Genomic DNA, 23008 nt, shown 5'->3' with positions numbered 1-23008 from the left:
ATTTGAGTTTAGCCGAGTCTACATAGTTCTAGGATAGATGGGACTATTAGAGACAGATCCTTATTTAAAAAACAAACAATTCACTTACTTTTGAGACAAGATTTCTCTGTGTAGCCCTGGCTGTCCTAGAGTGGAACTCACAGAGATCCGCCTGTCTCTGCCTCCCTGACTGCTTGGATTAAAGGCGTGTGCCACTGTGCCTGACTTCATATTTTAGTTTAAGATGCAAGCCTTGAACTCCCTACTGGACCACAGCCTGTGTTGACCCTGAGGAAATACTTGCTAGAAAAATTTAACTCAATGATTCTGATCTCTTGTTAATCACAGCTGATTTTGGAGCCCCATTAACCAGTATTTATTAGCCCAGAAAAGCACCTTCACTTTGGTGGTGCTGGTCCTGGTTAATCACAGCTGATTCTTAAGCCCTAACTAACCAGCACCAGAGACTTTTAACTCAGACATCACAGGAATGGCCCTGGTAGTCTCCACTTCTTTTAAAAATGTTACAAATCAGCCCACATCTCTCAGAATTCATATTTTCAAGCTCCAACAACAGCTCATTAGGCTTTTAGCACTTGGAGCCCAAAGTTCCAAAAACTTCCACAATGCCCCCCAAACAAAATCAGGGCAGGAACTCAAGGAGAACCTGGAGGTAGGTGCTGGAGCTGCTTTCTGACTTCGTCCTCATAGCTTGCTCAGCCTGCTTTCTTATACCCTACGGGCCACCTGCCCAGGTGCGCCTGGCCGGGCCTTCCCACAGTATTCATTAATTAAGGAGATGTCCCACAGACATCTTTCCAGGTCAGTCTGATGGAAGGAATTCTCTGCTGGGGCTCCCTCTTCCCACATGACTATTTGTTTCAAGTTGACAAGCAGCTAACCAGCACAGAAGTGTGAATCACTGCTCCAGGTTTGGTATAACTGATCCCTGCTTTATTTTTTCCTCTCTTGGTACTTGTTACCTTCCAGGACACCATGTATTTTGCTTATTTATTTCATGATCACTACTTGTCCCCAGTACATATATCTCTGCTGGTTCATATAAGAGCCTAAGTACAGTTGATAAATAAATGACTTAACAGTGGAAAGCATCAACAAAAAATAGTTGTTGGAGCTGAGCATGGTGGCTCACACCTGTAATCCCAGCACTCAGGAGGCAGAGGCAGGCGTATCTCTGTGAGCTCCAGGCCAGCCTGTTCTACAAATCGAGTCCAGGGGAGCAAAAGCTACACGGAGAAACCCTGTCTCGAACCTCCTCCCCCAAGTAGTTGCTGGGTAAATCAGAATTGACTGAGGAAACATTTTTTTATAGGATCATCAAAGAGCTGCAGGGCCAGCTGGCCTATGAGCGACTCCGCAGGGAAAAGTTAGAGTGTCAACTGGATGAGTATCGAGCAGAAGTGGATCAGCTCAAGGAGACGCTGGAGAAAACTCAGGTCCCCAGCGTCGTGGCTATGGTTGGTGTCCTTACACATTTATTTATTTATTTTTTTGTGATAAATGGCCTATAGAAGTTGCTAAGATTGTAAGCTTTGATTTGGGGCTGAATTTGAATGCTGTCAATAATCTTTTTTGATGTGGGTAAGCCTTTGGCCTATTTGAAATTGTGCTGTAAATTAGAGCTAGCTGTCTTTTCTAAAGCTGACATCAGGACTGGGAATTTGACCATCTTTGCTACTGTAAATAAGCATTTTTCTGCTTTGAGTTTCAAATACAAAACTTTTGTTATTAAAAAGATGGGGGCCAAGATCAAAGGAGCAAGAATTTAAATTGTGATTCCCCTCAGTGTCAGTTTTAGACAGAATAAACAACCTTCCCACAAAAACCCAGATCAACAACACTTGAATGAATGCAAGAAACATAGAACGAGGATATAAAAGCAGCTTTAATGTTAGCAGTGAATGTAAAGCATCTACTCACAGTAGATTAGGCTTTGACTCCCACTCTTCTGCAAGAAAAGACACTGTGGTGGCACACGCCTTTAATCCCAGCCCTCAGGAGGCAGAGGCAGACAGATCTCCAACTTCAAGGTCAGCCTGATCTATAGAGCAAGTTCCAGGACAGCCAGGACTACACAGAGGAAACCCTGTCTCAAAAACAGCAACAAACAACAACAATAACAACAACAACACCACACACCCTCAAAAACCAACCAACCAACCAAAATATACTGTGATGTGGCCTTGGGGACAGCTTATCCTGACATTATGGGGACTGAGAAACATCTCATCCTTTAGGGAAGTTTTTTTTCCCTTCCAGTCACCATGAATAAATTATTTCATACCTCTGCCACCTTGTCTGATCTGTAACAAAACATCCTGGCTTTGTATTTTATCCGAACAGTTTGCTTCTTAATCACTTCAGAGAACACAACATAGTAGACTTGATTGCACAATGTTAAAACCAGATAAATGTTCTTCCTTACACCAAATCCCATTCTCCAGATGAAGGCACTGCTAACAGTGTAGTACATCCTGAGATGTAGCAAATTTTCCATTTTATCTACAAATATGTGTATTATATGTTTTACTTTCCTCCCATTTATTCTTTTGAGACAGAGTCTTATGTATCACAGACCTAAAATGAACTAGGTAGCCTAAGCTGGTCTCATTTATAATCCTCTGCCTCTGTCTACCTTGTGTTGTGATTGTTGTAGGTATGTGCCACCATGTCAGGCTAAATTGAGTGGCTTGATTGATCACACAGTGTGAAGCAGTAACAAATTTCAGATCCTGCCTTTTGACCATGTCTCTATTTCTGTACAAAGACCCAAACACTTACATTTTAGTGTTATGCTCTGACTAGGGCTCCTTTCCTTTGTTCTGATAACTAAACATTTCTGTCTGAAATTCCCAGCTGTGTCTACTGTGTAGGTTTCACTGTGTATCCCTGGCTATCCTAGAACTTACTCTGTAGACCAGGCTGGCCTTGAACTCACAGACATCCACCTACCTTTTGACTCTGGAGTGTTGCAATTACAGGTATGTACCACCTCTGCCCAGCCCCCAGATCTATTTCTTAACTGGTTTTTTGTTTGTGTTTGTGTTTTTTGTTTTTGGAGACATGGTCTCTCTTTGTAACCCTGGCTGGCCCAGAATTCACTATGCAGGTCAGGCTAGCTTCAGCCTCCCAGGTGCTGGAATGAAGGAGTAAAGGTGTACACTACTATGCAGGCCAGTTTTGGATTTTTGAGTCTTTCCCTACAGTTCTTTCTTCTTTCATAAACTGTGGACTCACAGCACAGAATTTAGATATCTAGTCGTTCTCCATCCAGGTTCATTGAGTAAACAGTCAGGTTGGTTTTCTCTCACTTCTTGTTCTGGAAATCTTGCATCAATAAAGTGGGCTCCTCAATTTGGGTTTAGTTCTAACGTACTTTATCAGCTGTACATCCATCAGTTCTTCGTATGCAGGTGATCCTTTCTGAATTTAGCACAGTTTCTCGGAGCCAAGCCTTTGTTTATTTTGTTCTTCTATCTCAAGGTCCCCTATCAAGTCTGTCCCAAGACACTGCCATCTCAAGACCTGCTAACCAGACACTCTTTCCATTAAGCGCTTTGTACTGCTTTGAAGGTGTCTCACTTTCTTAGTGTGGTTGAATACTTTACCCACTCTTTCATATTACAAATTGAGAAACCTAGTGCCAGATAAAATAGTTTGTAAAGTTACAGCGGCTTGTTAGGTAGCTGTAATTTTAATTTGCCTGCGTCCAAATCTACTCATGTTTTTTAAATCACTTGTGTTACTGCCACCATAAGCCATCCACTCTCATTTTCTTACTGTACTTGTGAAAAATTCTGACAAACTTGTCTTTAGAACTTGGAGGATTCCAAGTTAACCTTCAGGAATCAAGCAGACAGAAGGATATGGAGAGATGGCCTTGTTTTTACAGATTGTATTACATAGTATCAACTTCATGTTTACATGGTATTATACAAGAGTTAGCTCTCCAGCGTATTATCAATGGCACGGTCAGGAATACTTTCAGAAGTAACTCTTAGCCACAAACTCTTCTCAAGGACATGTGCTGGAAAGGCTCTTTGGGGAATATCTGTACACATTTTTTCTCACCTAAATAGGGTATTTTCTTTTGTAAAAAGTACTTTAACTGTTCCACAGTAGTCTGGCCATGTTCTTCCCCACCCTCAGCGCTTCCCAGACTCCCACCACCACACTTCATATTTCTTTCTTTCCTAAGAAAAAACAAAAACCTAACCCCAAACGGAACAAACAAACTTCAAGTGTACATACAGGCATGCACGCACGTGTGCACCTCCCTGTCAAGAAACAGGACAAAACAAAAATATGGAGCCTGTTCACTGCTGGCCAACTATTCCAGAACATGTAGTATGCCTGTGCCTGGGGTAAGTGGTACGCACAGCATTTTTGACTAGAATTACCTAACAATCACTAACATCTAATGAGCATCTGTTGTTCTTGTCCTCTCCCTTGCTGCTTTCTATAGTATTTATTGAGTCTTCTGTTTTAGGTCATGTGAATACCAAGATGATGTGAAAGATTCAGGAACAGGGGAAGAATGGGAAAAGTGGAAAATGAAACAAAAGTTGTAAAGGAATACTGAACAAACAAGATTCTGAATGGAAAGTCAAATAAAAATACCAGCCCTGTAGAGCTCTTAAAGATTCCACATGAAGTTGCATTAGCACCTTCTACGCTGAAGTTATGCCATGGCATGTCAGTCACCATACAAGCAGAAATGACAGTTTCTCCCTTTGGGGTCTCTAGGAAGCAGAGACAGCACTGACTTTCCAGGGGCCTCTCAGTCTTCCTGATCCTGCACAACAAGAAGCACAAGTGCTTTAGATCTAGAATGTAGTTACACAAAATCCTAAAGGAAATTTAATCAGAGCACACAATATTTAGCATGGCTTTTTTTTTTTCTTTCTGTTTTTGGATGCTGTATAAATAAAAGCCTAAAGCTTTTATATGACTATCTTTTTCTTGTTTATAGGAAGATGACTCATGTGAGTCTAGCAAAGAGAAGCGGCAAATGAAGAAAAAAGTGTCTCCTGGGGGCATACTTGTGAGAAGGTACTAAAGAATGAAGTAAGTTAAATAAACATTTAATTTCCTTCACTTTAAAGATGATATAAATTTAAGTCAGCAGAAATCCTTACATTATGAAGGTGAAAATGCATATTAAAGGGATTAAAAAAATTCCAAGATACGTTTTGTATACATATATATATATAGAAGCCAACATTTGTGAGTAATACTTTGGTAATTATTCACAAAAGCTGTGAAATATAAGATGTTATAATCTAATAGTGAAAGGAAATCCAATTCTAGATAATCAAAATTATTACAATGACACTATGGCTCCATAATAAAGTATTGACTTTACTGTCTAGAAAGTGCTATGAACTACTATTAATGTGCATGTGATTTTAAGAATTCTGTTCTGTGCCAGTTATTACAGCACACAGCCTCTAAGGCCAGCACTTAGGAAACTGGGAAGGAAGTATGAAATTGTGGGCATGCAGGCTTCACAGGGACCGTCTCAGTACACTCATGCATGCATACATGTGTGTGCACATAGACACTCACCCACCTTGACAAAAACATTTTATTTGTTCAGATGACTTCTAACTTTTAGAAAGCATCTAGACTTGGAAGGAAAAATAAGATTGAAATAAGTTTTCAAACAGAACAGCTTTACAACTACCAAACATCTCACTCAAAAGCTTTACATGAGTGAAAATCTCTTACAAAAAAGCATATGCTACACCTTTGCTAAGAAACCCCCTTAAATAATATGGTTCAGAATTCCATTTTTGCTCTGTGCTGCAAGCTTTATGGGAATATAGCTAAAAGGCAGACTCAGCAGGACCAAAGCACATGGCTTATTGTTTTCTTCTTTCCCCATAATCCCCATTCTCCTTTGTTGACCAATAAGCAGCTGTGGTTCTGATTTAGTTTGTTTCCATTCTCCTTATCTTTCTTCCTATACGATGGCTATTTCAGCCTAGCTAGTACCAGCAGCACTTGCTGGTCCTAAGAATCTGATTGCTGAGATCAGATCAGGCTAGTCAGAAGTCTACAAGCAAGTGTTAAAAATGGCATGGATGGGATGGGGATGTAGATCAGTTGGAAAAGTGCTTGCCTAGTGTGCATGTAAGTCTAGGTTAAATATCCAGCACTGCATAAAATTGGGCATGGTTGTGCATGTTTATTTTATATCTAGCACTTCGGAGAGTCAAGGTCATTCTTGGCTATATCCCCTTTGAGGCCAGCCAGGACTACATGAGACCCTGTTTCAAATAGACACAAGGATGTCTCTTAGCTCCTCTATACACTCTGTATCTTTAAAAATAACAGGATTATTTTGAATTGAACTGAAGTTTTATTCTTAAAAAGCTTTTTCCAAGGCAACCAACTTTGTTGTAGTATTTTTTTTATTTAAAATTTAACTGCAGTAATAACCTAGAAAGTAAAAATCTAGTAAGTACATAGATTATGAAATTGTTTTCAAGTATGCAATCTGATAACAAATCCTACTTCATTTACAAAGCCCAAATACAAAACTATTTTTGTTGCTATAGTTACCAAAAGAATAAGGATGAAATGCCCTTCTATCTCAAACCAGGCTTTGAGTGACAGGTTTTCAACATAGTAAAGACATACAACATAAAAATTAAATACCAAGACACTGCTATTAGTCCATAAGTACTTTGAAGAATTTGTAGTAAGTATATTTTATGGAGGGATCAGCACCAACAGCAGGAGTGTCAGTTCTCTTTCCAGAACCTATAAAATCCCAATGCTATTGCCAAGCAAGTGAACACTGAGGCTGTGAAAAGAAAGAAACTATGTTAGAAATTATAGTTAGTTAATTTCACCCAATTAAATGAACAGAAATAAAGAAAATCAAATTCATATCCCATGTTCTTTATTTCCTAGGAAATTAAACCAAGGATAAAAGGCAAAATTTATATTAATAGCTTCCTGTATGTTAGTAAAAATGAAAATAATTTTAAAAATATAGGTGTCATGTCAGAAAATGTAAGCCAGTAGTTCACAGTTACTAAAATTGTGGCTTAGGGCTTTTATTGCTGTGATAAACACCATGACCAAAGCAGCTTGGGGAGGAAAGGGTTTAACAACTCTCACACGTCAACTCCATCACTGAAGGAAGTCTGCCTGCCTCTACCTCCAGAATGCTGGGATTAAAGGGATGTGCCACTACCCCCTGACAGGATTTTGTTTTTAACTATGGTATTCTTTAGGAAAATACTTAGGAGAATATTGGGAAGTACCAAGTAGACTCTCAAACCATTCCTTTGCTGCTTTGGGACTGATTTTGGAAGATAATGAACATTCCAAATGGCTGTTTGGGAATTTCCATTAGCATTACAGTGACGCTCAAGGCCTTTGGTCCTACAGACTTTGTTAGAGTACGGGTTTTCAAAGCCTAACTGTAGATTTTTTTTTTAAAATCTGAATTTAAGCAGGAACCTGATGTTAGAGATAAAAACATATCACCTTCTAACTTGCCACATCACAAACGGGGGTTGGCCAGAATAATCAGGAATAACCACTATAATCAGGAATTTTATTTTTATAGTAATTTGCTAATACACACATTTAAAAGAGAGCTATCCTGGAACTCACTCTGTAGATCAGGCTGGCCTCTAACTCAGAGATCCGCCTGTTTGTGGCTCCCAAGTGTGAGGACTAAAGGTGTGCACTATCATGTCCATGTGACCCCAAATTTTAAATGTGTGCAGCAACATGGGTGTGTTTTGTTTGTATTTAGTGAAGCACACACATATATGCTCAGAGTAGCACTGCTCTTAAGGATGAAGAATTGAAAGCAACATTGTTGAGGAAATTTTAACATTTTGATACAGCAAAATACCATCTTTTGTAATAAAAAGATGTTTATAAATGTATTAATGTTCAAATAATTTAAGACATTTAGTCACATTTTATCACATGGGTGCTAATTATAACAGGAAATTCTTTTTCACAAGCGTACACATTGTATACAGAAGACAAGATATAAACTACTAGTAGTAAATAAAGAGGTGAGGGGATTTTCATTCTTCTTGAATTACATAGATAATTTAAATTAAAATATACTGGTTTTATGAAAAGCAAATGAAGACACAAATACAATAAAACACAAGTGCATTCTCCCAGTCACATGGGGCATTAAATCTCAGGTCAGATAGAAATTGTGGAGCTCAGTATGAGACAATCTAATTTTGGGACAGTATCTTGCACAGTCGGTTCGAGGTGAGAGGTTTCCTTACCCTCTACTCCTCTCTGCTTGCTGTGCTTTTATAGCCTACATCTACTTTAGTGATCTTTATATCATCATTCAAACTTTACAATAAAATGAAATTTTCATGTGGAATTTCCCTCAATTAATTTTACCATTTTGTTCTTGGGTTTATTTATTTTCTTGAAAGCCAGACACCTTTTTCTACCAGTGAATTACACAGATGCCTGATAAACTTCAATCTTGAAACTGGAACCTTTTCCCAAGGAAAACACGGTACCAAGCAATAAAGAAGTGTTTCAGCTCCATTTTTTCCCTCTGTCTTGGCATGGATACCCTGGGAAGTAGGAACTAACATATCCAAAACGTCACCATCAGCAGTTCCTTTCTCTGACAGACATACCAGCAAGATAACGAATTGTTTCAAGTTTGCTTGACTCCATGAGTGTTTTTAAGGAAGCAATTTCAGTGTCAATTTTATTACGAGTCTCTGAAATAATACTTTTGGTTTGTGTATCCTGTAACAAATCAGAATAAGCAGAGAATTAAAAATTTCCCCTATGCATCATGGACAAAATCTTGTATATTAAAACCTTCAATTGTGTGCTAGTGGTGCATTGAAAAAGTCTTAATAGTAAATGAATACTGCCAAGTGACAAAACATTCCTCCAATTTCATATCTGGAGATCATTCAATACTGGGCACAGTCTACTGAAAATCTCCTAAGATATTTGAGACCTAACTATATGTGATAAACTAAGAAGCAAACATTTAGTCTAAGAACTATCACTTTGTATATAAAGTCCTTGAAATATTATTAATATTTTAAGCATAACTAGGACAAATTTTAAGTATTTTCTGCCCCCTCCCCAAAAAAACCAACCCAAGTTTTTAATATGAACAGAGATCAATATAAAATGAGCTGGCATATACCTGGTGGGTAGCTCTGCATGTATAGGGAACAGAGCTCAGAAATTAGCTGAGAGAATTTGCTCATATCCTTGTTTACTTTCTCTAGCCAAGAACTGTAAGAAAACAGATTCTTGAAAGAGCACAGGTGAGCTTCCCTTCTACTAAATTCTAAGCAAGAGAACTCTTTAAGAAAAGGATGAGGCTAAATTAGAAAGCTAGGCTTTGCTTATTTAATGATTATATTACAGGATTATTGAGAATGTAAGCAGGACTTCTAAGTACCAAGTTTAGAGTCTGAGGAAGAATACCAGATAGTAACCCAGCCTGGCTTCAAACGCATGGCAGTCCTGAGTGTGGGAATCACATACTACACTTAGATTAGAATCTTTTGGATTCGAATATGTCTGTGTTTTTTTTTTTTAAACTGATTTTTATTTCATGTGCACTGGTGTTTTGACTACATGGATGTCTGTGTGAGGGAATCGCATCCCCCTAGAACTAGTGCTACAGACAGTTGTGAGCTGTCATGTAGGTGCTGGGAATTGAACCTGGGACCTCTGGAAGTGCAGCCAGTACTTTTAACTGCTGGGCCATCTCTAGCCCCTAGAATCTATGTTCTTATTTCAACTTTACCACCTACTGGCTATGTGATTTTAACCTTTTCGTGTATTATTTCCAAAATTGCTAAAGTAGAAGTAATAGTAAGTGCAGAGGCTGACCTGAAGACTAAATTCATTAACAGACACAAGGACATGTATAATGCTATCTGGTATATAAATATTTATTATTATTTTTAAAATTTAAAGATTTGCTTATTAAATCTATACATTTTACTTAAACAATAGTGAATTCTGTTTTTTGTTTTTTGTTTTTAAAATAAAAGTAGCTACTCTGTATGTAAAAAATAGCTTAATTTTTAAAAGGTATAGCCAGGCGTGGTGGCACACGCCTTTAATCCCAGCACTCGGGAGGCAGGCAGATAACTGTGAGTTCAAGGCCAGCATAGTCTACAAATCGAGTCCAGGACAGCCAAGGCTACACAGAGAAACCTTGTCTCGAAAAAAATTGGGGAAAAAAACGTATGTCATGGAAAAGTTAATTCTTTTGGGAGGGGTGTGTTTTTTTTTTTTTCAACACAGTCTCACTACATAACTCTGGTTGGCCTGAACTATGTAAAGAACAGGCTAGCCTCAAACTCAGAGATCTACCTCTGCTTCCTGTGCAGGAATTAAAAGCATGTGCTACTGTGCTCAATCTTTAATTCTTTTCTTCTCTTTAAGATTTGTTTATTTTAAGGTGTGTGTGTGCACACATGTGTGCTGGAGGCATCAGGCATGTGATCCCTGGGAACTGGATGGACAGGTGGTTGTGAGCTGCCTGATGTGAGTGCTGGGAACGAAACACTAGTCTTTTGTAATTGTGGTATGGAGAGCCATCTCTCCAGCCCTGGAAAGCTTGAATTCCTCCTCCAAGGTGGCATTCATGCACCACCCTTTCCTAGGGACAGCTTTCCCCAAAGTGCTGGCAACTATAGCAGCTGTGAAATCAGATCTATAGGGTGAGGTATTTAAAATCTAAACTCACAAACTGAGACATGTAAAAGCACATGAGAGCCGGGCAGTGGTGGCACACGCCTTTAATCCCAGCACTTGGGAGGCAGAGGCAGGCGGATTGCTGTGAATTCAAGGACAGCCAAGGCTACACAGAGAAACCCTGTCTCAAAACACCCCCCCCCCCCAAAAAGCACATGATACATGAAAGATAAACTTGTACATATTAACCTTACCTTTTTGGCAAATTCATTGGTTGCTTCCATAAGTTGCTTTTCTTGATCTGTAAACTAAAGGATATGTAGTCAGGTTAAAAGAAAGGGCAGCAAGATGACTGAGTGGGCAGAGATGCCTGCCACACAAGCCTGTAAGTTGAGTTCGATCTCTGGAGCCCACACAGATGAAGGACAGAGCTGATTCTGCAAAGTTGTCTCTTACTTCTACATGTATTGTAACAACAACAACAACAATGAAAAAGGCTATATATAATTTTTAAAAGGAATAAATAACAAAATTCATTAGAAAGCATTATTATTGGGGGGGGGGTTGGAGAAATGGCTCAGCAGTTAAGAGGGCTTGCTGCTTTTCCTGAGGACCTCAGTTTGATTTCCTGCACTCGTATTAGGAGGCTCACAACTGTGTATAACACTAGCTCCAGGGAGTCTGACACCTCTGGCCTCTTAGGTAGACACACAACATACTTATATCTATACATAATTAAAAATAATCTTTACAAAGCACATTACTAGGCATATACACAAAGAATAACATGTAATTAAATTTTAAAGAATAGTCTTACCATGTCTGTTACCCTGCTCCTTTCCAGGTTGATGTCCAATTTATTATCTGCTCTGATTCGACTGGTTTCATGCTTTAAAGAAAATTAGTAGTTTAAAAAATGATCTTGTAATGGGAATTTGTTCTGAAATTAGTAGAATAAATTTCACTTACAGCCAGCTGCTGTTTAACTTGATCTAGTTCAATTTTCATTTTCTAGGTGTAAAAGAGGTGACAATTAACATCAATCCAAAAGTCCCTATGATTATTTTAAAAGTTTGAAAACATATATTAGCAAAATTCGGTATCTATGGATTTTTAAATTATGGAATTATGATTTTTTTAAAAAGTAAAAAACAGACCATTGTACTCATTAAATAAATTTAGGTACAAAACACTTAGTTTTCGTGTTAGATTCTACTTTTTAAATGATTTATTTTTTTAATTTTAAAAAATAATTAATCTAGGGCCAGAGACATGGCTCATTGGTTAAGACTGCTTGCTGCTATTCCAGAGGACCAAAGTTGGATCAGTGGCCTGTAACTCCAATTTCAGGACATTTGACACCCTCTTCTGACCTCTACAGGTACCAGAAGGCATGTCTCCTCTCTCTCCAGCCTCCCTTCTAAGCCCCTATCCTCAAATAAATCTTAAATTTTAAACTGTTTCTGATTTAACTAGGGAAACATGTTTTGGGGGTTGACAGAGATGGTTCAGTGGTGAAGAGTGCTTACTGCTCTTCTAGAGGGTCTGAGTTTGGTTTCTAGCACCCAAGGCAGGTTACTCACAACTACCTGTGATTTCAACTCCATGGGATCTGATGCCATCTTGTGGCACTTGCACCTCTATAAACATAGCCACACACACAGATAAGCAGAATTTTAAAATAATATCTTAAATACTTTTTTCCTCAATAACAAGGACAACATAGTATTAAATAAAATGGAAAACATCACAGTACTTTATGCTTTAAAACCAATATATGATGGCTATACTAGAAAAGTTATGTAATATTGAAGCTCCAATTTTCCCCCTTTTCTACGATATCTACATAAAAAGCTTACAATATGTACCCAGTATTCAAGAAATTGGTTTACAGATAAAGATTAGATAATCTAACTTAACCTTTTAAACGGTGAATTTCGTTTTTGGTTTTTCAGACAGGATCTCACTTTATAGCCTTAGTAGGCTTGGAATGTGCTGTCTAAGCCAGGCTGGGCTCCACCACATAGTCTGGTGCCTCTGCCTCCTAAGTGCTGAGATTAAAGGTGTGCATCACCATGCCCAGCTCTAAACAGTGAATTTTTATTTAAAAACTTGTAACACATAATATTATCTGGTTTACTAAGTTATTTACTAAGTAGCATACTTGTGAGATCAATTACTTTTTTATCACTAGTAGTAAGTTAAAAATTCTATCACCTCATTCTCTGCTCTCAGATTTGCAAATTCACTTTTCTCTAGGATGACCATGTCTTTTCTGATGGAATCCAAATGAGCCATTAGCTGTTGGACTGTTATTTCCTAGGAAGTAAAGTATAAAAACAAATTGAGTGACATATGGGACAGTGGCATCCTTTCATTTTTAAATTATTTTACAGAATTTTAAAAGAATATGTCAACATGCTAACAGGTAGGTATAATTACTGGTTAATTAAAAAATACATATGAAACTCATGTATCTGAAATAGCAAAATAAAGATGAGGAAATTCAAGGAGGAAAACTATCTTCTAGAGAAGAAAAATATCTAGGTCTTTTAATAAAGAAGATTCCCAACAAAAAATGCTTGCTCAGCTCCTATGTGTTCTTCAACAAATAGTATTTCAGTTTTATTTATTTATTTGTTTTTCAAGACAGGGTTTCTCTGGGTAAGCTTAGCTGTCCTGAACTTGCTTTGTAGACCAGGCTGGCCTCAAACTCACAGAGATCCACCTGCCTTTACTTCCCTGAGTGCTGGGATTACAGGCTTGTGCCACCACACCAGGTAAAATACCAAAATTTTAGTAGTAAAATTTCTACACTTAGTGCTACTTTTAATATGTAGGATTAAATGGTTCCAGCAGCAGGAACATTCCTCAAGTCATAATTTAAATTTATGCTTGTATAAAAAGTAGGCTTAAAATCTAATAGTAAGTGATTTTATTGAAAATGTCAATAGCTCCTTTGAATAGGTCACAATAGGACAGATCAGAACTGTGGGAGAATTAATTAAATGCTTGTTTTTTGCTTGTTTGTTTTAGTTAATTTACTAATCTATGATGGCCCTGAAGATAAGCTAAAATAATGCAAAATTGAAAAGCAATTGTAATGCTTTTGAAATGTAAATGTAAGAGATCAGTGTTTTAATTTCTAATTAATTAAGGACTATAGTAAAAGTCTTTAAGACTTGATTTTCTGTAACCCTTAAAATAACTAAATTTCATAAAGTAGATTCTAATTTTATGTAAAAAAAATCCTAGTTTTATATCTGTGTTTTGAAGTAACCATCTGAAGAAAAAAGACTAAAATTTAAAAAAATTAAAATAGGGTCTAGAGAGATGGCTCAGAGGTTAAGAGCACTGACTGCTCTTCCAGAGGTCCTGAGTTCAGTTCCCAGCAACCACATGGTGGCTCACAACCATCTATAATGTGATTTGATGCATACTGTATACATAATAAATAAATCTTAAAAAATTAAAATAAAAAATAAGTAAAACAAAACAAAACAAAACAAAAACCCAGATTCTTCAACAGTTCAATGTCATTGATTTTTGTTCATTATCGTTGAAATATGTAAGTCTTAAAAATGATTCAGCCCATGCACAGATCAGCACAATGGGTCAGTGGGTAGACTAGTGTGTCTACTTTCACAACCTGCTGCTTCAATCCCTGGGACCCACGTGGGAGGAGACAACTGACTTGTGCAGCTGTCCTCTGACCTCTACAGCTGTGCCATGACACGCACCCTCACCCCCAGTAAATAATGTTTAAACTTTTTTTTGAAGAATTTTATATCCAGTCAGATTTAAACACTCCAGTCAGGTAATTTATAACCCACTCCAGGCATCATGTACTCTTCTTAGAGACACTCAATTCTTCCAGACACAGACTCTGTGACAGGCCTTTCAAATTCTTCTTTTCCTCCTTATCTAATGAAACAATCAGGTGTGATTTAAAAAAAAAAAATGAACGTATTACCTGTTGAGCTTGAGTCACCATCTCCTTATAGATAGTATCCAGGCTGACATTTGATAACATACTTAGTACTGATACAATTGTCTGTGCTTGTGTTTTGTCAAATCCTGTATACAAGTAAATCTGCATTTTAAAACATGGTCTTCATGAAAAGAGACAGCTAACAGATGTTCAGCACTTCAACTGTTACACTGAGAAATACGATGCTATCTTCCTCTAGAAGCACTCTGTAATTTCTAATATAATTCAATCTACAACAAATTTGAATATTTCTAGTCTTTTTTGCAGTTATACATAAATGACAATAAAATGGTACTTTTTTTCATTTGTACTTGGTTATAAACTTAAGCACCTTCACATACAATTTTAGTTATTCTTCTGTGTTCTACTTTTTTGCATGGTTTTTGCCTACGTTTCTTTAAAATTACTAAACTTTTTTTATTGCTTCCTAAGAACTCCTAAACATTTTAGGTTTCCTAGAGCCTCAGGAGGCAGATTCACTATTTCGGAATACCATTCTGCACTGCAAATTAGGTGTTCTCTGTAATATATTTACTGTATCTGGAAATATTTTGTTCTTTAATATTCTTCAACATTTATACTTTCCCAGAATTTAGTATTCACCTAAAAATTTTTTTTACTTGGATAATTTTGTGCATATAAGTTTATACTATGCTTTTTCACTATATATACTTCCTAACTATGATTTTAAGTGGTAATAAAACATTCTAGTGTATAGCAAGCACTTCTGTTTCAATAATCCCTCTTAATTGTTGACTTAGACATTTATTACATGAGTGCTGCTAATTTTCTTCTTTTAAGTATTCATATTTCTCACCGTGAGTTTCCAAGTCTTGCACCAATGCGTGGGTATCAAAAGTTAATTTTCTTTGTTCTAAAGGAGTTATGTCCACTGGCCTTCTATCATAACCCGACTTAGTTGTGGTGGTCAAGAAACCTGCAAAGAGAAGACAGTGTTATCTTGTAATAATTTACAGTGGCATCACATTTTGGCTTCTAAAGAGCTCTCCTCATCTATTTAAATACAATTCTAGCTTCCTAATTAGGAGTCCTGTAATCCAAAATTAACTGACTCTTCTGAATCCTTTTCATTTGAAAAGTCTATAATACTGCTCGGCACATGGCGAACATTAACAGATGTTTCATTTTCTTCTTTTGGCAGTTAGAAATGATTTGAGAGTCGGTCTAAATCCTAACATGTTGTATATTAATTGCTTTGGATGTCAATGCTTCTATCCTAACTCCTGGGAAGCAGAGTCTGCCCCACTTCCCTCAGTGCTGAGAAGTTTCTTACAGAGCTACAAAACCTTTCTATGTGTACATTCTTATCTTTTGTTCCCATATGTACCCATATCATTTATTTCCTGGTTTTCAGCTACAGTTAGCATGTCAGCTGTTTCCTTTCTGAACCACACTATACGCCTTATGCTACCTTGGCTGTATTTTTCATTACTGCATCATCAGGACCCACAAGGGCATTTGTTTAACAGTTCCCTTGAAGATGGGGGCATTTCATCCTATAGGGAAGCTCCTTAAGCAGAAAGGCATACTGCTCCCTGCCAGATGAGCAGTACAAGATGAGAGTCCCTCTCAGATGGAAGGACCCTGCAAAGATTATTCTAGGAGATGCCACATTGCTAAAAATATTCAGATAAGCTGAGCTGAAAGACAACTCAGACCAGAGCAGCTGCTCCAAAGAGGCAAAAACCAGCCGAACCACCTGGAAGCGGTTCAGACCAACTGAGGCACTGGAAAGGACACTCCAACCTGAGCAGCCGGCAGTCTGTTGATGCTGGGGAGGGCTTTGGTGGTGCAACTGTCTTTTTACTCATTTCTGCTTCTGTAAGTAATCCCAATAAAATTCATGGTTCACCAAGTTGGACTTTGGTAGTGTCTGTACTTCAGTCTGTCATGGGCTCCCCAGCTGGGGTGAGTGGATGTATGTGTTGTGCCTCCCCAGGAAAACTTTTGTCATACAACAGCACTTTGACACACAGGTGAGTCACAGTCAGTGAATTTGATTTTAAGTTCTGGAGCATTCTCTGGTCAGTACAGTAACCCTAGGAGCTACCAGTCATTTACTGAGTCTTCTGGTCCTGTTCCATTAAATCCCCCAAACTTAGACACACTATTGTCCTTTTCTCTGTTTCTGATGAATTTTATTACAAATTATTTCTCTAAGGATGAATTCTGCGTATATAAAACTTATTTACTATTGTTAGACATTAAGATAATAGCTGTCAGTTAGTGTAATAGTCAAGAATAAAATGTTATACCAATAACTTATATGCTGGCAAAGCAAGGTAGTAGTATTCTTATTTTTAAATTCCATGCTTATTAGAGCTGGATGGTACCTCATGCTGGATATGGTGATTCTAGCACTCAGGAGATGGAGGCAGAAGGATCATGAATTCACTGTTAGCCTGGGCTACATACCAAAACCAGTCTAGACTAGCCCAAACCATACCATGCTTACATAGGTAATAGAATTCAGATTTAGGTTCTTTTGACTACAAAGCTCCCAGTTTTTCTATCACTTGTGTTATTTGTATTTATTATTTTATCCCAAGCTACTTATACATCTAGGTACTTAAAAGACAGGTTCAGCTTCAGGTATTATGTTATGCTAGTAATTTATAAGGCATATGTGATTTTTAAGTATCTAAGTAACAAATATTAAGTATTAAGCACTAGGTCATGTACTAGGCACAAGGAAAAGTACAGTGAAGAAGCAGGTGGAAAGGTAGAACCATGCTTTGAAATATACTCGCATAGTAGCCTTCTTTTTGGTTGAATGTCATCTAGAAACGTTTAAAAAAACAAACACAAAAAAATGTGATTTTAAGGGGCTGGAGAGATAGCTCAAAGTTTAGGAGCACTGCCTGCTCTTCCAAAAGGTCCTGAGTTCAATTCCCAGCAACCACATGGTGGCTCACAACCATCTATAATGAGATCTGGTGCCCCTTCTGGCCTACAAGTGCTACATGCAGGCAGAACATTGTATTACATATAAATAAATAAATAAATAAATAAATAAATAAATAAATCTTTAAAAAAGTGATTTTGTGTGTTAGACCCAAGGTAGGAGAGAAAAATAAAAAACAGAAGTGTAGATATCAGTATCTGAATTACCCAGTTGCATTAGAGGTAATGATTTGGTACCCTTAGTTACTGCTTCCACAGATGATGACACTAGTTTAGAAAAGAATCAGGAATACTTACATATTTTAATATTTTCATGCTTATTACTATATTCTTAAAATTCTCACTGATGGGAAAAAGTGGTGTTCAGAGGCAAGTATGATATATCTAAGCTCTTAGGACTCATGGGCAGTCAAACTGCTACAGTTCCTGACTTCAGTCAACAAATAATGAATGTCTCACACAAAATCAACTCCATGGGATAGAGACCTTGACACTGCCATCAGATTATTGCAGGCTACAGCTAATCTCATGTCCTGCTGTGCCTTTTATTCCACAAATGTGCCATCTTGGGGCCTTTGCCCAGCCTGTGTTCAGAAAGCTCTCGTTTGCCTGTTCATGTGCATTCTTGAGTGCTCTCCACAAATGTCTCTTCTGGTGGTAAGGATGCAACAATTCCTGAGATCTGATCTCTCTCTCTCTTTTTAAATCTGATCTCTTCTAATGGATTTTTAAAAGTACTATGTAATAGTTTTTGCAACATCACTCACAATTTCCTTATTTATGCAACTATAGATTTTAATTTCCTCATTAGATTAGGCATCCGTCAACTGCTGCTATCAGGCTACCAACACCCGGTCTTCAAGGTTGTTTCTATATAAAAAATTTTTAAAAACTTTGTTGAAATTATTATCTAAGGGTGAATTTACGTAATAGTGACAGGGAAGTTGTAGTCAACCATATGGTCTACATAGCCTAAAATATTTACCATTTGCCTTTTTATTGAAAGTTTGCTAATCACCGAAGTCAGCTGTGAGATTAAGGGCCACGTCTGTTGTTGGTCTCTACTGAGTTCTCAGTGCCCAACAGTTTCAGCTGCTCTAAGAAGACGCATGTTGAATGTGTTTTGGGGCCTGAGACTTGTTCACATTTGCCTCAATTGCTGGGCTCAGGTGATCCCAGTTCAGCCTTCTGAGTAGCAGAAGACTGAAGGTGTTGACTTCTGCTCTGGGTGTTTAGGGTGTGGTTCTTATGGTGTAATTTCAAAATATATCCACAGGAGAGAGAGACACCTGGTCTGCTGTGGGAATAAAAATTATCTGGAAATGACACTAGAATTATACAAAATCTTAGAGAAGTAAGTAAGCCAGATAGATAAACAGAAGGGGCAAAATTCACCAAGGTATACAAACACTGTCATTTCTACCTTGGATTCTATTTATGATGGGGCTGAGAATAATGAAAGATACATGGGATATTTCTTTAAGATTTAATTTTTTTTTTACTTAAATGTATGTGTGTGTAACAGTGGAGGTCAGGACAACTTTCAGTTCTTTTCTTCTATTACATGAGTCCCAGGACAGAACCCAGGTCACCAGGCTTGGCAGCAATACCTCTACCAGCAGATTTATCTTGCCTGGGCCTAGCTTGTTATTTCTCTATAGGAATTCAAATGATAAACTTTAAATCATATATTCTCAGGCAGGCGGTGGTGGTACAAGCCTTTAGTCCCAGCATTCAGGAGGCAGAGGCAGGTGGAATCTCTGTGAGATCAAGACCAGCCTGATGTACAGAGTGAATTCCAGGATAGCCAGGGCGACACAGTGAAACTATGTCTCAAACAAACAACCGCAAAAGTAAACTCTGCCCCCCCCCCCACCTCTTACATTATAGTTTATTGACATACTGTGTGTGTTGGCTCAGGAGATCTATGTCAAACTACATGAACTAACAAGCCTGTTCTCCACCAGGACTAATTCATACTTCTAGTCAGAAGGCTTGGGAGTCTGTACTTGAAGGAAACATTTGTAGTGTTTCTCCTGTACTGCTAAGTGTGGAAAGCAGTAACCAACAAAGACTGCAGCACCACTGAAGAGAAAATTTAGACAAATCACATCTTTCTTTGCACCTCCAACATTTCCTTGTAAAGAGCACTGGACTAGATAACTAAGGTCTTTCCAAGGGATAAGGATCAACTTTCAAATCTGCTTGGCTATTGATATTAGTTGTCTATAGTAACCAGTAAATACTTGTTACATTGAACAAAGGCACAAACCATGCACTAATTTTAAGGGGAGACTTAAGATTTACTCGAGTAATCAGACTCAAGTGGAATAACTCAACAAAATTGTATTATAATATTAACATTTTCTTAGGGTATTATATTTTCAGAATGACATGTATTTTAAAATGATGTTTATTTATACATTTTTATATATAAACTATATTTCTAAAAGCACACAGATAAACTGAGATTTGAAATATTTCTTCACATTTGTACCACTGCTACCCCTTTGTATGTGAGGATGCACATACCCATGAGGGGTCAGAAGAAGCCTTTGGTAGCCTGCTCTGTCCATGCCTCACCTAATTCTTTGAGAGGGCAGCTTTCACTGACCTGGAATTGGCTGGCAGCCATAGCAAGGGTCTTTTATGAGGGTGCTGGGCATTCAAATTCGTGCAAGTATGCTTGTGCAGCGTGCTTTTTACCAGTGGACGATCTCCTCCCCCTTTTTGAACAGTCTATCAGAATGTGTATTCGTACTAACTGCCTAATTATATAATCAAAGACATGTGACTAATTCTGCAGCTAAACAGCAGCCTTACAAGGGTAGCCTTGACTGCAGGTCAGTGGGTAAAATAAAGAACAGGTTAAAAACAAAACAATGACAACAACAAAAAAGGTCACACAAGTGTGGAGAAGGGAGGGAGAGATGTGTTTGGATAGCTCAGCTTATCATCCTAGATCCAGGAAAAACAATGTGAAGGTTCGGATGGGGTGCCTTTTACGGAGGAAGACCTTAAAGAATTTAAAAACGGAAAAGCAAAAACATATTTTTAAAAAGCCTTAGAAATAGTTCTAGGGATAAAGTAAGATATTTTGCAGGAAATACAGACTAACAGAGGGCCCAGTGTTTGGAAACGAATAGGTTACAAGTCACTTAAAAATGCCTACTACATACGAGCTCGAGAATTACCATGGGAATAAAGCACTTGACCAGAAATGTGCGCCACACTCTACCAAAACCCTGAACTCCAAGTGGCTACGTAAGTAACTCTGAACGGGATACTCAAACTACCTAAGTGTTCTTATGAAACTAAAGCGCGCACCCCCAAAACTCAGAAGCCAAGCGGAAGCGCAGGTCCACCGGGGGAGGAAGGTCATCCTCTTCCAAGACCCCGTGGGTTCAGCCAGCGACCCCGCAAGCCCCGGAGCCTCTCGAGTGGCTATGCGCTTGTGGGCGGGGCCCGGCAGGGGGTGTGTCACTCTCGCGTAGGCCTGAGCAGGTAGGACCCGCCCAGAACGTCTCCCTAAGGGATTCTTTGTCTCACCTCTCCGCAGGGCGGATGACAGACGCCCGTGGGGAGCTGACGTCCCCCGGACCCCGCAGCCGTCAGGGCGCAGGAGCCGCCAAATCCAGCGGCCCCTCATACTCTCGGAGCTCCGGGTCAGTAAGAGGAAGCGGAAAGCGTATTGATTCTCGCAAAGGCTTTCGTACAATGAAGTTCTCTTCCCTTAAGGATGCTGGGAAATGTAGTTTCCGGCCTGTCACTAAAACACGTACTTGAGAGGTCCTGTTCTACGAGGCTGGGCCTTCTCACAGATAGAACTACACTTCACTTACACGACTCACAACTTATCCCCTTATCCAGTCGCTCCCGCAAGAACCCGGGGTCTTGGAGAACCTTTTGGCGCCCATTTCCTAGCGGTGAGTTACAGTACCACAGCAAGCTTCCCAGACCGAGTCCTGTGTGGCCGCACAGCATCCTGGGACCCGCAGTCCTCGCGGCTGATCAATTAGGGGAGAGACTGTATTGTATCCTCAGTTCAGGCAGGAGACGTGTGGAAGTCCATCCCTCAGCGCTTATTTGCAGTTCCCATCTTTCTGCTTGGCCCTCTGGTGCACTGGAGGACCAACTGTTCTAGTCCCCCTTTATTAGGAAAATGAAAATTCTCTTGCTGGGTCGATAATGTTCACGATTTGCCCCTTTCCAGCTTCAGTTACCATAGACATTGCTCCACATGGTAAAATCTTGAAAATGACACACGAGTTTTCAGTGGCTTGATTAGATGTCAACATTGTGAGAATCGGCTACCTAATATCCACTAGGCTAAGCACCGAAGCCCATTAAAAACAAAACTTAAGTAGATCAAATGGAGACCTGTTGGCGGCTCTATCTGTATCTTCCATGAAGGTGGTAACCACATGGATAGCTGTGTTCTCCAGCACAGAGGCTGGAGGCACTGCCCCGCTCTGCTCCTGAGCAACAACCCGAGGCGGTCTCCTAACTCGTGAGCGATTTCTAAATCAGGCCAAGCACTTTAAAATATTTTTCAATTTCATTCTCAGAAGTATCTGAATGTCAGCTGGGTTTAAAGATCAATCTTGTGAAGAATATGGAAAAAAAATCGAGTCTGGCAACATTTCATGTTCTTACTGAACAGGAATTTCTGCTAGGTTCTGTGGGGAATACGAGGATTTTTGCTTCCCAAGAACTTTAAATGGGGAAAGCAGAACAGGAGAACGTAGAGAATAGCCTCCCATAGGAAACAGTAATACATTAGGATCGTGTAAGTATTTAAACAGTTAATTTTCTAGTCCAGCTGAGAGTGGGATATTGGCAGTATTTGCAATAGCCAAGCTATGAAAGAAGCCTAAGAGTCTATCACCAAACGAATGGACAATGAGGCTGTATTATGTGCACAATGAAGTTTTATTCAGCTATCAAGAAAATCAAACTCATGACATTTGTTGGAAAATGGGAGAGTACCATAGTAAGCAAAGTAAGCTAGACCCATAAGTACAAAGACCCCATGTATTTCCTCATATGCAATCTAGGGGTGTGTGTGTGTGTGTGTGTGTGTGTGTGTGTGTGTGTGTGTGTGTGTGTGTGTGTGACATGAAACTGAAGGGGAGAGTAAAAAGAGCAGAGAGTGGGGCGTAAACAAGCACAAATAATCACACTCTTGAATAAGGATGCCATAAGCTCACCACCTGAACAGTGAATATGCACTAATAAAAGAACTTAGAAAAGAGGGAAAAGGTAGGATTGAAGGCTGTTTTTAAGGATTTCCATTAAGCAGAGAGTGTAGGACACAGGGTCCAGGAGAGAGGGGTGGAGTGAGCAAGCATTCCTTACTCATCTTGAGTCTTGTCTGTGGCTTTTGCATGTGATGCTTTTTCA

General features: G+C 38.8%; 2 protein-coding genes across 13 annotated transcripts in view; one reads left to right on the top strand and one right to left on the bottom strand.

Moving 5' to 3' along the window:
• Positions 1 to 12146, top strand: part of ANKRD42 (ankyrin repeat domain 42) — a 46872-nt gene extending 34726 nt beyond the window's left edge. For 5 of the 10 annotated variants that reach the window (XM_084767972.1, XM_084767966.1, XM_084767975.1 and 2 more), the window contains 3 exons: positions 1313 to 1457; positions 4973 to 5067; positions 8436 to 8618. In XM_084767972.1, the coding sequence (XP_084624098.1) occupies positions 1313 to 1457; positions 4973 to 5059 (232 nt within the window). In that variant the 3' untranslated portion in view covers positions 5060 to 5067; positions 8436 to 8618. Of the gene's footprint in view, positions 1 to 1312; positions 1458 to 4489; positions 4945 to 4972; positions 5068 to 8435; positions 8619 to 9263; positions 10887 to 11951 lie in introns of those variants that run through there. The other 5 variants (XM_084767971.1, XM_084767969.1, XM_084767970.1 and 2 more) reach the window with 5 other exon arrangements.
• CCDC90B (coiled-coil domain containing 90B) lies at positions 5201 to 21628 on the bottom strand. Of its 3 annotated transcripts, none has more exons than XM_084768089.1 (9): positions 21448 to 21628; positions 15498 to 15617; positions 14663 to 14766; positions 12907 to 13008; positions 11659 to 11700; positions 11507 to 11578; positions 10944 to 10990; positions 8649 to 8763; positions 5201 to 6811 (listed from the first exon to the last, which is right to left on the bottom strand). In XM_084768089.1, exons 1-8 carry the CDS (start codon positions 21587 to 21589, stop codon positions 8697 to 8699), a joined length of 696 nt encoding a protein of 231 aa, XP_084624215.1. In that variant the 5' UTR covers positions 21590 to 21628; the 3' UTR covers positions 5201 to 6811; positions 8649 to 8696. The 3 variants fall into 3 exon arrangements, with proteins under 3 accessions (XP_084624215.1, XP_084624213.1, XP_084624214.1); XM_084768087.1 differs by having other exon boundaries at positions 10944 to 10997; positions 21448 to 21620; XM_084768088.1 differs by lacking the exon at positions 21448 to 21628 and adding an exon at positions 21155 to 21404 and having other exon boundaries at positions 10944 to 10997.
• Positions 21629 to 23008: the final 1380 nt, after the last annotated feature.

This window comes from Acomys minous, assembly GCF_964271855.1.
Source record: "Acomys minous genome assembly, chromosome: 2".
NCBI classification, from domain to species: Eukaryota; Metazoa; Chordata; class Mammalia; order Rodentia; family Muridae; genus Acomys; species Acomys minous.
Note: the sequence above shows the minus strand (reverse complement) of the source record. Positions and strands in the feature narration are given on the sequence as shown.

Excerpts from the sequence above, each read along its gene's own strand:
- CCDC90B (XM_084768087.1), bottom strand. The coding sequence starts at position 21,589 with ATGCTGTGCGGCCACACAGGACTCGGTCTGGGAAGCTTGCTGTGGTAC. Across the intron at positions 13,009-14,662 it reads TGGTGACTCAAGCTCAACAG|GAAATAACAGTCCAACAGCT; the intron begins GTAATACGTTCA and ends TTTACTTCCTAG. Across the intron at positions 10,998-11,506 it reads GGAGCAGGGTAACAGACATG|TTTACAGATCAAGAAAAGCA; the intron begins GTAAGACTATTC and ends CATATCCTTTAG.